The following is a 17,357-nucleotide window of genomic DNA, read 5'->3' on the forward strand; positions in this document are numbered from 1 at the left end:
CAAAGACGCTTATAACAAACTGACAGATATAATAAACTTACTTTTTTGGTCCTGACTATTTGCTGTAGTTATGCTGTATGTATGCTTATAACGAACTACGGTTATAACGAACTAAAATTAGTAGTCCCTTTGAGTTTGTTATAACCAAAGTTTACTGAATATTCAAATACAGTCCATGCAAGTCTATGATGTTTGGCAAGTCTAGATTACTGCAGTATCAGGAATCTGAAAATTGAGAGTCTTGGGGATCGTTTATATTATATTTGTATTAAGATAATTTAACAACTGTTTTTTTCTGTAAGATATGTCCATTTCCGAGACTAGATGTTAGTCTAGCCTCCTCAACATTTCCACCGAAGTGTTGCCACACAGACACTAACACCTTCATCAACTTGTGTACAGATAGAAGTCCTATACAACTGCTTGTCTCATGGCAATAGTTAACACTGTCCACTAGTCCCCTCCTCCATGTTTCTTCCCCATGGCAAGATCATGTAACATGTTGTATGTCACGAGAGCTGTGGAGAGGAAACTTTGTACAGGCTACAGGAATCCTGCTGTGTCTGGGCCTCAGCTGTTACAGCCACTACATTCAGTATATGCCTGCTGGGCATCCTCACCAGCATCAGTAGAGATGAACATCACAGTGCACAGAAGCCAAATATTAACATTTTACATTTATGTATTTGGATGGACCAAATTATTTTTTTTGATTTACAGAAAAAATCTACTAAATATTTAAATAGTAAAAGAAATGATAAAGAAGAAATTGCTGCTTGTGTTACTGTTCAATGATTTATCTAAATAGTATTGGGGTGAGTGAGTGAGTGAGTGAGTGAGTGAGTGAGTGAGTGAGTGAGTGAGTGAGTGAGTGAGTATGGTTTTACGCTGCTTTTAGCAATATTCCAGCAATATCATGCTGACGGACACCAGAAATGAGCTTCAAACATTGTACCCATGTCAGGAATCAAACCCGGGTCTTCGGCATGACGTGCGAACGCTTTAACCACTAGGCTACCCGACCGCCCCATTTTAGTAAATGAAACTCAAATCAATTCTAACAGTAATTTTTATATATGTTTCCTATTTCCTCCAGCCTCTTTTCATCCATCATCTGCAGAAAATCCGCACAAAAAACAAAACTGATCTGGCCTAAAGCAAAAATGTAAATGCTAATATTTGAATTCATGCACTCATCTCTACTGATGCAGACAAGGACATCCTGACAGTCAATTACTGTATTTTGTATGACAGCTGTGTCTCCAGGCAACACAGCAGGGGATACAGGAGACCTAAATGACCCCACCACAGCATATGTGACAAGTACACCCGATTCTTTCATATTGCTATAGTTAATCTGTCAGCCATGATTAACTATAGGAACATGAAAGAATCAGGTGCTCTTTAACTTCTTTTGAGCAGCATACATTCCTAATCAGTGTCCAGCTGGCTAATCATGCATGGGTTTGATGCCTCTCTGGAAAATATTTCAATTTTATCACATTGTGTCAGCGTAGTATTGGAGAATAACACAAAGGTCATCAATGTTTAATGTGAAACCAACGAGCACAGGTACGGTGCTGACAAACCAAGGATCTTAAGCCGAGTTACTCCGGGATTCAAACCGATGACAAGCAAATCAATGCATGGCTAAAGGGAGGCAACTCCTCACAGGGCAATTTGGCAGCTCAGACAACTGAACACCCCTTGCAGGGGCACATGTGTCAAGTAGCGGCAGCATACTTGCTTCAACTGATGATTTGCATGTCCTTGACGACAGTCTACACTGTATGGCATTGCTTGCTCATCACTGTACCAGACTAGCCCCCTGAACAATGCTAAAGTGAATACATTACCAGATGTTAAAGTGAGTGAGTTTAAGACTGCTTGGAACAGTATTGTAGTTACATCATGGCATGTCAACTTGATGGGGGAGGAGGTCGTGGGAGGTGGGAAATGGGTCCAAGATTATTGCACTTATATAGCGATGTGTGTGTGTGCGTGTGTGAGCTCACTGAGATACCAGGCCGCAGTTCAACATGAATACCCCACTCAGGCACAGCATACTTACTCCAAGCCGACCAGTCCTTGTTTCAGTCCCTTAATGCTGAGCGCCAGACAGGGTAACAACAAGTACCACCTTTTAACATCTTTTGGTATGACGCGGCCGGGATTCAAACGCACAATACAGGTCTGAGACGTTTGCTGCTATGTTGAATGTTGAAACTTGAAACCCACGAGTACGGGTATGGTGCTAACAAGTCTAGAAACATAATCACAGAAAAGCAGGATACGAACCAAGAGTCATAAGTTTCTGGCAAATCTACGAGATGCGACACTGCCCCACAAAATGCTGTGTCTTAGACAAGGGGTCATTCAATCCCCCAAATTCCTAAAGAGGTTGCAATTAAATAACATCATGAAGAAATAAATTACAAAGACTTGGAAGAATGTACTTTGATGTTTACAAAAGTAAAGAAATATAGAATGGTGAAATCGGTATCTGAAATGACATACAGGCATAAATCCCCCTGCTATTTACAAGGTGGCCCCTCGTCTAAGGCACCCCATTTTGCTGTGCAGAGTTGCGTCCCTTAGGCACGCCAGAAACCTATGATCGGGGGTTAGAATCCTAGTTCGCCCAAATCATGTTTCTAGGTTTCTCAGCACCATGCCCGTGCTTGTGGGTTTCACCAAAGTGGTAAACAGTAAGCGTCTGGACCAGCATCCCTTCGGGCTCTCCTCCCACATTACGCTGACACAATGGAATTAACTGGAACACCGTTCAAAGCAGAGTAAAACCCAACTCACTCACTCTATACATTGTTCATTACCTGTAGGCAAGTTTGAGGTAGTTCTTAGGGAACACAACGATGCCACCGGCTCCCATCAGGGGCTCACAGATGAAGGCCCCAACCTGGAACACAAGGATACACATCAGTCACAGTGAGTGAGGGAGTGTGTGAATGTTGTTTTATGCCATGACCACCAAGCAAACCAGAACATCTTAGCAGGAGTACGATCCATCCTGTCTAGGAAGATCACACAGTCACTCAACTGGATACAGACAATAATCAAGAGAGCCCATAATTCACACAAAAATCGAAGACAATCAACACGAATTGAAAAAGACACTGACAATGCTGAAATTACGGATCTACAGACCAAGGCATTAATATCATGCCCATCTCTTCATAACTCCTGGCGAGTGACAGGAACTGTAAATGCTGCGCCCAATGAATGATTTCAATATTGACTGTGACGCTCACAGAGCTATGGGCTGTCGTATAGTGTTTTCCTAATAGATTCCCTAATAGATGTGTACTTATATTTTCGACCATGAACTTTCTCCTGCTGAGCAGAATGGTGGAAAAAAAAAATCTTTACTGGTGCGGTTTCCAACTCGATAAGTAAATATATTGCTGCACTATATACAATATCAGTACATGTACTCTTATTTGAAGGCTAATGTCTTAGGAAGTGAATCATTTGTCGTTAGATCCCGACACATGCCCTTTGTGAAGCAGAAAAAGTGCGAAGCATGTTTGGATCAGGGAAAACACTATGTGTACAGTCCGTAGTTCGGTGTAGCAGCAAGTCAATATCAAAATCGTTCATAGGAAACAGCACCTCCTGGCCTACAATGGCAAGGGTCATTTTAACTGCTGGCCTGTTGGCCCGTGGCCAGTTAAAATGACAAAGGATTTGCTGAAACGTAAAGTAGATGGCCCGTCTGGCTAGTGAATATTTCACCCTTAATTTTTTCTATTGGATAATCTCTGTAGAATGTAGACAACCGGCCACCAGTTTGTAATGTTGTGCACAACAGCTTTTTTAATTTGCTCATAAAATCGCTGCAAATGGAAGGCAGATTTAATCTCAGAGTGCAGGAAAAGACCTTTTTGGGGGGAGCAGTTCTAAAACTTTCAGAGACCTGCTAGGTAGCTATGTGACCTCAAATTCGGCCACCTCAACACCTCCACATTTAGTTGTAGACCAGTTAGTTTGGAGAAGGGCCAGTAAATTCTAAAAGGGGAAAGACCTGCTGGCCAAATACAAATCTGTTGTTAAATCTCACCCTGAATGGACACATACTACCATCTGAATACCTCATGTTTTCAAAAGCAAAGGCAAGCTTTATACAGTCATAATTGTAAACCCCAATTCATCCAGAAAAGACTCAGAAAAGACATTTCCAAATTGTTCATGCTTAAAATTGGACAAGAACTTTATGAGAGAAAAAAGAAACAATTGTTGGCACCAGAATAGATTTACACCGCTTTTAGCAATATTCCAGCAATATCACAGCAGGGGACACCAGAAATGGGCTTCAACCATTCTACCCATGTTGGGAATCGAACCCCAGTCTTCGGCTTTGCGAGCGAACAATATAGCCACTAGGCTAACCTCTCCCCTCCAGTGCTATCAGGGCCAATGATGACACGCAATAATTGGCCATCCCTCTCGTGTTGGTCAACTCCAATGACAAGTACATGTAACTGAGAAATAGGATCTAACAATATGTACTTGCAAAAATTACTTAGCTTTTCACAATCCCTAGTTTTGAGTCCATATGATAAACACTTTGAAGTCCCCATCAATCTCATCAGGAGATTTGGAAAAAAACGACTGTGTGAAGGTTTATGGCCATTTTCCATTTTCAAGACAAACATCCTCGTCATAGTGAGGAATGTGGTAAAACTACATTGCTGTCTTGTAGATTTTGTGACAGATCTCATAATAAACTGAAGGAGGAAATGAGTTTAATTTTATATATATTATCATTATTCCAGCCATTTGTCAGTGGGGGAAACCAACAATGGATGAGTGAGTGAGATGGGTTTTAAGGCAGCTTTGAGTACTCCAGTTATATCACGGCATGTCAGCTAAATGAGGGCGGAAAGCTTGAAGTGATTTCAGTCTCAATTAGTGAGTGAGTGAGTGAGTTTAATTTTACGCCACTTTAAGCAATATTCCAGCAATATCACGGCGGGGGACACCAAAGGCAGCTTTGAGTACTCCAGTTATATCACGGCATGTCAGCTAAATGAGGGCGGAAAGCTTGAAGTGATTTCAGTCTCAATGAGTGAGTGAGTGAGTGAGTGAGTTTAATTTTACGCCACTTTAAGCAATATTCCAGCAATATCACGGCGGGGGACACCAGAAATGGGCTTCACACATTGTACCCATGTCGGGAATCGAACCCGGGTCTTCGGCGTGACGAGCGAACGCTTTAACCACTAGGCTACCCGACCGCCCCTTCAGTCTCAGACATTTACTACTAGCATGGGTATTGTGCTGACAAACCTCAAATCATAACAAGGATTTGAACCCACAACCATAGGTTCCTGGCATGCCAAAGGGACACAACTGTGAACAGCAAACTGCAGTGCCTTAGACTGGACCACTCATGCCATGAAACCCCTGAATTATGTATAGTTTCTCTTGTATAGACTTGGTACATCACCTATGTACCTCTGGGTACATCACCTATGTACCTCTGGGTACATCACCTTTGTACCTCTGGGTACATCACCTATGTACCTCTGGGTACATCACCTATGTACCTCTGGGTACATCACCTATGTACCTCTGGGTACATCACCTTTGTACCTCTGGGTACATCACCTATGTACCTCTGGGTACATCACCTTTGTACCTCTGGGTACATCACCTATGTACCTCTGGGTACATCACCTATGTACCTCTGGGTACATCACCTTTGTACCTCTGGGTACATCACCTATGTACCTCTGGGGAAATGGACCACTTTAAACCAACAATGGACTTATTTCACACTGTACCGATGTGGGGTAGGAAACATGGCCCTCTGTCCCAGGTATAGCTAATGGCACTGACAATGAACCCACTACACTTACAGTAGAACCTTGTTTATCAGGACATGGCCTGTAAATATTATCTAATACCATTAACACACTACAATAACAGTGAAACCTTGTTTATCAGGACATGGCCTGTAAATATTATCTAATATCATTAACACACAGCAGTAACAGTAAAACCTTGTTTATCAGGACATGGTCAGTAAATATTTACTATTATAATTTAACACACTACACTGATTGTAGAACCTTGTTTATCAGGACATGACCTGTAAATATTAACTAATATCATTTAACACACTACACTTACAGTAGTACCCTGTTTATCAGGACAAGACCAGTAAATATTATCTAATATCATTTAACACACTACACTAACAGAAGAACCTTGTTTATCAGGACATGGCCTGTAAATAGTAACTAATATTATTCAACACACTACACAAACAGTAGAACCTTGTTTATCAGGACATGGCCTGTAAATGTTAACTAATATCATTTAACACACCACACTAACAGAAGAACCTTGTTTATCAGGACATGGCCTGTAAACATTAACTAATATCATTTAACACACCACACTAACAGAAGAACCTTGTTTATCAGGACATTGCCAGTAAATATTAACTAATGTAAACACACTACACTAACAGTAGAACCTTGTTTATCAGGACACAGTCAGTAAACATTAACTAATATAAACACACGACACTCGCACTAGAACCTTGTTTATCAGGACAAGATCAGTAAACATTAACTAATATAAACACACTATGCAAACAGTAGAACCTTGTTTATCAGGACATTGCCAGTAAATACTAATATAAACAAACTACACTAACAGTAGAACCTTGTTTATCAGGACATGGCCAGTAAATACTAATATAAACACACTACACTAACAGTAGAACCTTGTTTATCAGGACAAGATCAGTAAACATTAACTAATATAAACACACTACACTAACAGTAGAACCTTGTTTATCAGGACAAGATCAGTAAACATTAACTAATATAAACACACTACACTAACAGTAGAACCTTGTTTATCAGGACATGGCCAGTAAACACTAATATAAACACACGACACTAACAGTAGAACCTTGTTTATCAGGACATGGCCAGTAAACATCAACTAATATAAACACACTACACTAACAGTAGAACCTTGTTTATCAGGACATGGCCAGTAAACACTAATATAAACACACGACAGTCACACTAGAACCTTGTTTATCTGGACACGACCAATAAACATTAACTAATATAAACACACTACACTAATAGTAGAACCTTGTTTATCAGGACACGGCCAGTAAACACCAACTAATATAAACACACTACATTAACAAAATTATTTAGTAAACTGTAATGATAAACAAAGGTTATAATCATCTTCAAGTTTGTTAAGTATAAGAATATTAGAGAACTGCACAATTCCCACATTTAGATATCACGAGTGTATTGTGGAGCAATGTTATATAGGCAGGAATTGTTGCAGGCCTACACTTTACACATAGTTACCAGAGTAAGGTACACGGTACAGATAAGGTACTGATGTTGTGAGCATGCTGACCCCTTAAAAACCTGGTGAAATTCTAAAGCATCTACTATGAATCCTTTGTTTGTTGCAGTGTCCACTGGTGTGTCATGTAATTGAATTAAGAAAATAAAACATAATTATAAAATCTTTAATGAACAAAGACTCTATAACAACCTTAGACTGGTATTGTACAAAGTTTCATGGAGAAGTACATAACAGACCTGAGGCAAAATTGTTAACAATGCTTTCATTTGTCCAAAATAATAACATTCACATAAAAACAAAATAATCGGGGGAAATATAAACAGCAAAAGGCACATCTACACTATATGGAGAATGTTTTTACAAAGTTTCTTACAGATATCACTAAAATAATGTTCTAGTTCTGCTCCAGAAATGAAACCAACTGCTTTCATTCAGTTCAGGGACTAAGTCCAAATTTATAAACTTTACATAAAAGAAAACAAAAATGTGGATGAATCATAAATAGCAAAAGGCACATCAACACTATATGGGGAATGTGTGTACCAAGTTTCATAGAGACTTCTAATAATTTTCAAGTTCTGCTCCAGAAATAAAACCAACGGCTTTCATTCATATATTTCTAAATAAGACCGCTTTATTTGTGGTACAGATGTTAGTCTAATCTGGCACCACCAAGCATCACTTACCTTCCTGCCCTTGGCCTTCACCTTCTGCAGCAGCTGGAAGACCTCGTCGGCGTAGGCCACCTCGGGGTTCGGGGTGCTGTCTCGGTACTTCCCCCGGTACGTGTCCGGGCATGGGGCCTGAAACAGTCACACAGCCAGTCAGCAATTTTCCAGATATATCACAAGAACCTGTAATTCATCTAAGTCTGGGTCAGATAAACCAGTGGTTGACATATGTGCAATGTCCCTCTACATCGGGGTGCAACGACACGACATCAACCAAGTCTCCAAGTCTGATAACCTTGGAGGTAAGCTTGCACTATGTCACATGACTTCCATTGACTCGGAAAAAGTGTGCAGCTTTTTTCTTTGAAGCAGAGTATAAGGGATTGATTTATTCAGCCTCTCAGAAATCCACATGCAGTCTGACTTGTCCGTGGCGGGGTATAAGAGGTATTTCCCCCTCAGAGAAATTTATTCCCCTTCGAGGCAGATACACAGTATTTTATCAAGATCACGTGGACCAATCAGATCTCATCATTCTGACATGGAGGTATTATAAAGTTTGATATGTTTTTCTGTTGTTTATATTTTAATATGTGCCTCTATTGTGTTGATACTTCATATGCAAACTGTCATATTGATATATTTTGTCAATATGAAAGTGATGTTGTTTGTAACAAATGGCCTTACGACATTTTGACAGCCCATTTTTCAACATCATTACCAAATGGGGAAAAAAATCTTTACGACATTTTGGATGATGCTAATGTCCATTTTGAAACCCTGCAGATGCAAACACCTCAAAGTCATCACTCAAAATATTATCAAGATTAGATTTCAAAGAATCCAACATTAAGCTGGAGCAGTCAACTCTCTTCAAACAATGAGCACTACATCAACAACCCTTTAATCAAGCTGATGTGCATCGCATCGCTCTGCCATCAAAGCTGCACACTGCACCCATGACGGGGCTCCAGGGCACATGGAGGAGAGTCTGTGTAATGGTTTTAATGAAAGTCCATTGCTCATCTCCTCACTGTACAGACCCAGGTTTAACAGAAATCTGGTTTAATTCCCGCTGGGCAGTGAGTGAGTGAGTGAGTGAGTGAGTGAGTGAGTGAGTGAGTGAGTGAGTGAGTGAGTGAGTGAGTGAGTGAGTGAGTGAGTGAGTGAGTGAGTGAGTGAGTGAGTGAGTGAGTGAGTGAGTGAGTGAGTGAGTGAGTGAGTGAGTGAGTGAGTGAGTGAGTGAGTGAGTGAGTGAGTGAGTGAGTGAGTGAGTGAGTGAGTGAGTGAGTGAGTGAGTGAGTGAGTGAGTGAGTGAGTGAGTGAGTGAGTGAGTGAGTGAGTGAGTGAGTGAGTGAGTGAGTGAGTGAGTGAGTGAGTGAGTGAGTGAGTGAGTGAGTGAGTGAGTGAGTGAGTGAGTGAGTGAGTGAGTGAGTGAGTGAGTGAGTGAGTGAGTGAGTGAGTGAGTGAGTGAGTGAGTGAGTGAGTGAGTGAGTGAGTGAGTGAGTGAGTGAGTGAGTGAGTGAGTGAGTGAGTGAGTGAGTGAGTGAGTGAGTGAGTGAGTATGGTTTTTCGCCGCTTTTAGCAATATTACAGCAATATCGCGGCGGGGGACACCAGAAATGGGCTTCACACATTGTATCCATGTCGGTAATGGAACCCGGGTCTTCGGCGTGACGAGTGAACGCTTTAACCACTAGGCTACCCGACCTCCCCCCGCTGGGCAGTACAAGGGTGGATCATCTTATTTATAAAGACATACCAACGTCCAGGTTTTGATTCCCCACATGGCTACAAGGTGTGAAGCTTATCGCTGGTGTCAACCACAATGATATTGGAATACAACTAAACTTGAAGTGAAAATAGACACACATACTCACTATGACTAATATCACAGGACACAATAACAAAACAGAGTGAGTGAATACACTGAATATTATGTTTCATTCTCAGATATCCTGCTGTCAAACTGGCCTTATTTTCACTCCAATTTTGCTGTCATCCTCCTATTAGGGGCGGTCACGTAGCCTACTGGTTAAAGCGTTCGCTCTTCACGACGAAGGCCCAGGTTCGATTCCCGACATGGGTACAATGCGTGAAGCCCATTTCTGGTGTCCCCTGTTGTGATATTGCTGGAATATTGCTAAAAGCGGCGTAAAACCATATTCACTCACTCACTCATCCTCCTATTAAAATCTGCCATTAAAAGAACAACCTTAGAACTAAGAGTCAAGCTGTTTTCCAATTAAAGGCACAAAAACCTTCCACAAAAGAAGGTAAAGAAATTGTTCAAATCACTTAATTAACAACCTGGGGATTTAAAAAAATTTTTTTTTATGTGACTCAATTTGTTAACATGACAGTGGAAGGGAAGTGGGGAGTCTAGTCTGATATACATGCATTGCACAATCATAACTTGAACACTTGAACCTTTCTTCATAGTGATAGCCCACTGAAATACCTTGCCAAAGTTCAACATGGATACTCCACTCCAGCCGACCAGTCCTTGTCTTATTACCTTGACCCCAAACACTAGGGAGGGTAACAACAAGCACCCTCTCTTAAGGTCTTTTGGTATGTCTGCATCTTGGTATATCTGCATCTCAATCAATGAATTACCTGTGCTCCCTGCCATCACCTTGACAACACAGGTAAACACAGCAACAGCACACTCAAGTAAGTAGTCAATAACATGTCTTCACCAACTATGAAATCTTTGTTCACAAAGAAAGGAAAGGCATACCCATTCAGCTTTATGTCCACAAGAAGAGAGGAGAGGAGAAATACATCTCAGTATATCTCTGGTTAATTCGGGATCAATAATTACATCAACATATCGATGTTATTTTAAACAAAGCAGTAAGCTGCTTTCATTCCAATTTAACATAGATATTCATAAAACGTTTCTCTTAAAACGTGTGTCATGTATTTATTGAGTTGAGTGTAACTATGCTTTGAACAATATTCCAGTCATATCACGGCGTGTCAGCTTGACGTGGCCAACATGGGCCAAAGGGGCATCATGACATGACATTAACACTAAGTTTTCACATAATGATTAGATCCACAGCAAGTGCTTTTATAGGTTATCATGGTGTAACATTTATACAAATTTTCATATAATTATAGAACAGCAAGTAATATATATTAGGATCCAGGGAAAATGCAGATACAAAATATTAGTAGTTTCAGTTATAGCTTTATCATAGATACTAGCCTAAAGTAACAAGAACCCATCTCCTAGACATACTATTCAATAAGACAAAAAATATGTCTACATAGTTTTATAGATTGCCTTGAACTATTTCATTTAGTAAATCTGTCATCACCTATATTAGAATAACATTCAGCAATTACTTCAATTTAGACTCATTAAGGATTAGCCCCCATACAAGCTTGTCTATTGTGGTATCATAATCTCATTCCAAGCACCCAGTAAACATGTCAACAAGATTAGTGCCAGTCCAACAGGATTAAGTATTCCCCTCTGTCTAGTGCACACCCCATTGTTTATCAACTACCAATTATCATTCTTTTTATTGTTCTAAGTTTTGTTAAATACATACAGAAACAAGATGTTAATAATTCAAAACTAAACACAGCACCAAATTACACCTTCATACCCAAAATCCAAACCCCCCAAATGGACATATCTCTACAATAACAAAACAGAGTGAGTGAATACACTGAATATTATGTTTCATTCTCAGATATCCTGCTGTCAAACTGGCCTTATTTTCACTCCAATTTTGCTGTCATCCTCCTATTAGGGGCGGTCACGTAGCCTACTGGTTAAAGCGTTCGCTCTTCACGACGAAGGCCCAGGTTCGATTCCCGACATGGGTACAATGCGTGAAGCCCATTTCTGGTGTCCCCTGTTGTGATATTGCTGGAATATTGCTAAAAGCGGCGTAAAACCATATTCACTCACTCACTCATCCTCCTATTAAAATCTGCCATTAAAAGAACAACCTTAGAACTAAGAGTCAAGCTGTTTTCCAATTAAAGGCACAAAAACCTTCCACAAAAGAAGGTAAAGAAATTGTTCAAATCACTTAATTAACAACCTGGGGATTTAAAAAAAATTTTTTTTATGTGACTCAATTTGTTAACATGACAGTGGAAGGGAAGTGGGGAGTCTAGTCTGATATACATGCATTGCACAATCATAACTTGAACACTTGAACCTTTCTTCATAGTGATAGCCCACTGAAATACCTTGCCAAAGTTCAACATGGATACTCCACTCCAGCCGACCAGTCCTTGTCTTATTACCTTGACCCCAAACACTAGGGAGGGTAACAACAAGCACCCTCTCTTAAGGTCTTTTGGTATGTCTGCATCTTGGTATATCTGCATCTCAATCAATGAATTACCTGTGCTCCCTGCCATCACCTTGACAACACAGGTAAACACAGCAACAGCACACTCAAGTAAGTAGTCAATAACATGTCTTCACCAACTATGAAATCTTTGTTCACAAAGAAAGGAAAGGCATACCCATTCAGCTTTATGTCCACAAGAAGAGAGGAGAGGAGAAATACATCTCAGTATATCTCTGGTTAATTCGGGATCAATAATTACATCAACATATCGATGTTATTTTAAACAAAGCAGTAAGCTGCTTTCATTCCAATTTAACATAGATATTCATAAAACGTTTCTCTTAAAACGTGTGTCATGTATTTATTGAGTTGAGTGTAACTATGCTTTGAACAATATTCCAGTCATATCACGGCGTGTCAGCTTGACGTGGCCAACATGGGCCAAAGGGGCATCATGACATGACATTAACACTAAGTTTTCACATAATGATTAGATCCACAGCAAGTGCTTTTATAGGTTATCATGGTGTAACATTTATACAAATTTTCATATAATTATAGAACAGCAAGTAATATATATTAGGATCCAGGGAAAATGCAGATACAAAATATTAGTAGTTTCAGTTATAGCTTTATCATAGATACTAGCCTAAAGTAACAAGAACCCATCTCCTAGACATACTATTCAATAAGACAAAAAATATGTCTACATAGTTTTATAGATTGCCTTGAACTATTTCATTTAGTAAATCTGTCATCACCTATATTAGAATAACATTCAGCAATTACTTCAATTTAGACTCATTAAGGATTAGCCCCCATACAAGCTTGTCTATTGTGGTATCATAATCTCATTCCAAGCACCCAGTAAACATGTCAACAAGATTAGTGCCAGTCCAACAGGATTAAGTATTCCCCTCTGTCTAGTGCACACCCCATTGTTTATCAACTACCAATTATCATTCTTTTTATTGTTCTAAGTTTTGTTAAATACATACAGAAACAAGATGTTAATAATTCAAAACTAAACACAGCACCAAATTACACCTTCATACCCAAAATCCAAACCCCCCAAATGGACATATCTCTCACCACCAAACTAAATAAAGAAACTGATCCAAATATCGCTAATTCCAAAACACAAGCATACATACATGAAAATGGCCAAATTGGTGCCACATTTACACAGACGGGTCCTCTGACACGGGCTCAAAATGCATTCAGCATCCATATGAACAAAATCCTATAGGCTCCCAAATACTCAATCAATTTTCACAGCCGAATTAATGGGGATAGTAACAGCCCTGCACAGCAATCAAATAAATAGACACCAAAAAACCCTAATCCTTTCAGATTCATTAAGTGGGCTCAGGCCATAAAAAACAAAAACACATAAGCACTAAAATTAGAACATACCAAAGTAAAAAAAACGAATTAAAAGTATCAAAAAAGAGAAAATCTTCCAAAAGTGGCAAAATAACTATCAGAAATCAGACTGCAAACTAAAACACCTGCTACAAAAGCCATTCCAAAAAACAAAAATCCGTCCTAAAACAAAAATAATTGACAGAGTAATAACTAAACAAGAAACAGGCCACACTAAGTTAAACTCCCACCTAAACCAGATTAGGAAACACCAAACCAGTAAATGCCCCCACTGCAACTTAAAAGAAATGCCTGAACACATAATACTAGATTGCACGCATTACCAGCAACACAGAACAACACTCCAATCCACACTAAATCGCAACAACCAAATGACACTAGCAACGCTACTAAACCCCCTAAATGACTTACAAACCTATAAAGCACTAGGCATCTATCTAATAAAAACAGGCCTACTCGGACACAGCTAAAAAACTACAACAAACAAGCTGTCAATAACCCTAAAATTGTAAACCTATAGAAACACACAGCCACACAACCTCACAAAACCTCCATTTAGTCCTCCCCATATTTCAAAATTCAAAATTTGTTCCCCCAAATATAAGTAAGCAACCCCAAAAGCCCACCTAGGTTGCCTCACCTTTTCGGACATACCCTTTTTGACCAATCACTCAATGGCCTGGAGGGCCCATGCGCATATGTCGGAAAGCGCACGTTAAATTCCCAATTCAAGTAAGTGAGTAACTAAAGTTGTTGGGCAGGAGGGGTTGACACTCAAACCAAGCAAACCTCTCACCCACGGCCCACAGGGGTGTACCGATTCTCTTTGGCACCCTCAGTTATATTCTAAGATATTGTTCATTGTTTTCGTGGGGGCACGGGTGGCCCAGTCATCTAAGACCCCAGTTCGCCTCGATTATGTTTCTAGGTTTGTCAGCATCATACCTGTGCTCGTGGGTTTCACCGAAGTGGTAAACATCTGAGACCTGCGTCACTTGGGGCTTTCCTCCCACATTAAGCTGACACACCGTGATATAAATGGAATACTGTTAAAAGTGTCGTTAAACCCAACTCACTCATTGTTTTCGTAAATAAAATTGTAATTAGTCTCTTGTGACTCTGTCTCTTTGCTGACTAATTCCCCACAAATCTGGCACGCCATTTGGAAGGTTTTTAGAACAGAACCACAGTAACATAATAGAAGCAAAAAGAAAGAGGCCAAACTGCTACATTTTAATGATAACAAAACTGTATAAATTTTACCTTATAAGGAAACATCAGTTAAACGATGTAATAGCCTTATTAGGAGAAAGCAATTACGTCTACATCACGCAGGCAAGAGACAGGTCCCACGACGTGGGAACAACAATGGCAGGATGGTGTTACACTTTGTAAACTTGTACTGTCTGATAATAATTTCAAAAAGTGTACTTGTTGCTCTGAAAATGTTTATTCAACCAGCTAGGCGAAGGAAAATTGCAAGTTGAGTTGGACAAACATGACATAAGTATGTAGGGAATCTAGCAGAAAACAAATGTATGACAGCAGTGATGCCCTTGACCTTGAGGTGTCGTAAATGAAAGGTGTGACAAATGGTCAGGGTCCTATCAAAGTGACCATTTAAAGTGCAAGTCTCATGGGTGCATACAGCTTTGAATAGATCGTAACATCGTTAATGGAAATTTTGTATTTATAACATCAAAAGCAGTGCACAAATAAGGTTTATTTGTACTTTTGTCCATCTGTCAATAATGTATGCATGTCTCACCAGTGGCGTGAAGTATGTTGATTTCTTTTGGGACTTTCTTGCATATTTGCCTAAAGTTACTTCTCCGATATTTATGGATAATTAGCAAATATCAATCTCTATTATCTATATCGATAGCCAGGACTAATTAGCTGAATTTACCGGACTGAACAGAATTATTCTAGAGTGAGTGAGTGAGGTTTTACGCCACTTTTAGCAATATTCCAGCAATATCACGCTGGGAACACCAGAAATGGGCTTCACACATTGTGCCCATGTCGGGAATCTAACCCGGGTCTTCGGCGTGACAAGCAAACGCTTTAACCACTAGGCTACCCGATCGCCCCCAAATTATTCTTGACTTGAGCTTCATACAAGCAGCTTATGAAGCAGACTGATTATTCTAATGTAAGGGTTCTTTGAACTGATGATGATGATGATGATGATGATGATGCTTTTTCATACTGGATATCATGTACAAAATGCACAGAGAATTATTCCCACGGTCAAAGGATAAATTTGCATTCAATTTTTATTTTCAGCTCCCTGGAGAGTATACAAACCCAGCTGCGTTAGACTGATAACTGACAACCCATGTCCTGTTGATGTCAACATCGTGTGCAGTTAGTACGTGCTGGATTTACTGGTTACACATCAATATGAGTTTGTATGAAATGAGAAATAAAACAAGAAGATCCATTAATTTTATGAAACATGCTTCAGTTTTAGTGTAAACGTGTGTAATCCATCAATTTAGAGAATAATGTCCCAATCCCGAATGTTGTCAGCTGGAGACTAAATGACACAGGCCATGCTGATTGTAAATGTATACAATGCTGTTATGATGGTATAGGATAAAACACGCCTCCTCGGTTTTGGTTGAAACTGTAAAACCGTGAGTGAGGGCCCGAGAGCTTTTCCAGGCTCAAGGTTTACATTTTCAACCCAAACCGAGGAGGCATGTTATATCCAACTTATGAACCGTCTAAATGCAAGAAATACCAGGAAAAAAACAAAACATCAACAAACCTTATAAAACCTTACTGTAGTGTGACGTCATCAGAGCATGGAATAAAGGCGTATGGACACAAGCATACATGTGTACATGTGATTTCAGTCATCAAGTGATTTCATGAAGAGGATATTTTCATGAGCTTTGCAGCAAAGTGGCAACTTGTTTTCTGACAAGAAACTACAAATGTTCTCTTTCAAATGTATTTCCTGAGTGAGCATCACTGTCCTACTCTAACGAGCAGTTCCGGGGTATATATATGTTATTTCCCTGAGTGAGTGAGTGAGTGAGTGAGTGAGTGAGTGAGTGAGTGAGTTGGGTTTAACGCCGCTTTTAACAGTATTCCAGTTATATCGCGGCGTGTCAGCTTAATGGGGGAGGAAAGCCCGAAGTGATGTAGTTCTCAGGCGTTTACCACTTCGGTGAAACCCACGAGCACGGGTATGGTGCTGACAAACCTAGAAACATAATCGGGGCGAACCGGGATTCGAACCCACAATCATAGGTTTCTGGCGTGCCCAAGGGACGCAACTCTGCACAGCGAATCGCGGCGCCTTAGGCGACGGGGCCACCCGTGCCCCCTATTTCCCTGAGAGACATTGTCATTAAATATGTTCAGATATACACAATATTTCCTCATTTCAAGTAATCAATGACATTACATATTTTATTATCATGTCCAACTGTCTGTTGTCCAGCCAACTTGTTAAGGGTAGTCAGGTAGCCTAGTGGTTAAGGCGTTTGCTCATCACGCCAAAGATCCGAGTTCGATTCCTGACATGGGTACACTGTGTGAGGCCCATTTCTGGTGTCCCCTGCCGTGATATTGCTGGGATATTGCAAAA

At 40.0% G+C, this 17,357-nt stretch overlaps 1 protein-coding gene across 2 annotated transcripts in view; it reads right to left on the reverse strand.

Annotated features, from left to right (window-relative positions):
• LOC124131667 (5-phosphohydroxy-L-lysine phospho-lyase-like) overlaps window positions 1-17,357 on the reverse strand; it is a 115,694-nt gene that overhangs the window by 14,983 nt on the left and 83,354 nt on the right. For both annotated transcript variants that reach the window (XM_046495104.2, XM_046495112.2), the window contains 2 exons: window positions 8,058-8,174; window positions 2,835-2,917 (listed from right to left, as the gene is read on the reverse strand). In XM_046495104.2, the coding sequence (XP_046351060.1) occupies window positions 2,835-2,917; window positions 8,058-8,174 (200 nt within the window). The remainder of the gene's footprint in view (window positions 1-2,834; window positions 2,918-8,057; window positions 8,175-17,357) is intronic.

The sequence above is a fragment of the Haliotis rufescens genome, unplaced genomic scaffold (assembly GCF_023055435.1).
Source record: "Haliotis rufescens isolate VD_foot unplaced genomic scaffold, xgHalRufe1.0.p SCAF_20, whole genome shotgun sequence".
NCBI lineage: Eukaryota > Metazoa > Mollusca > Gastropoda > Lepetellida > Haliotidae > Haliotis > Haliotis rufescens.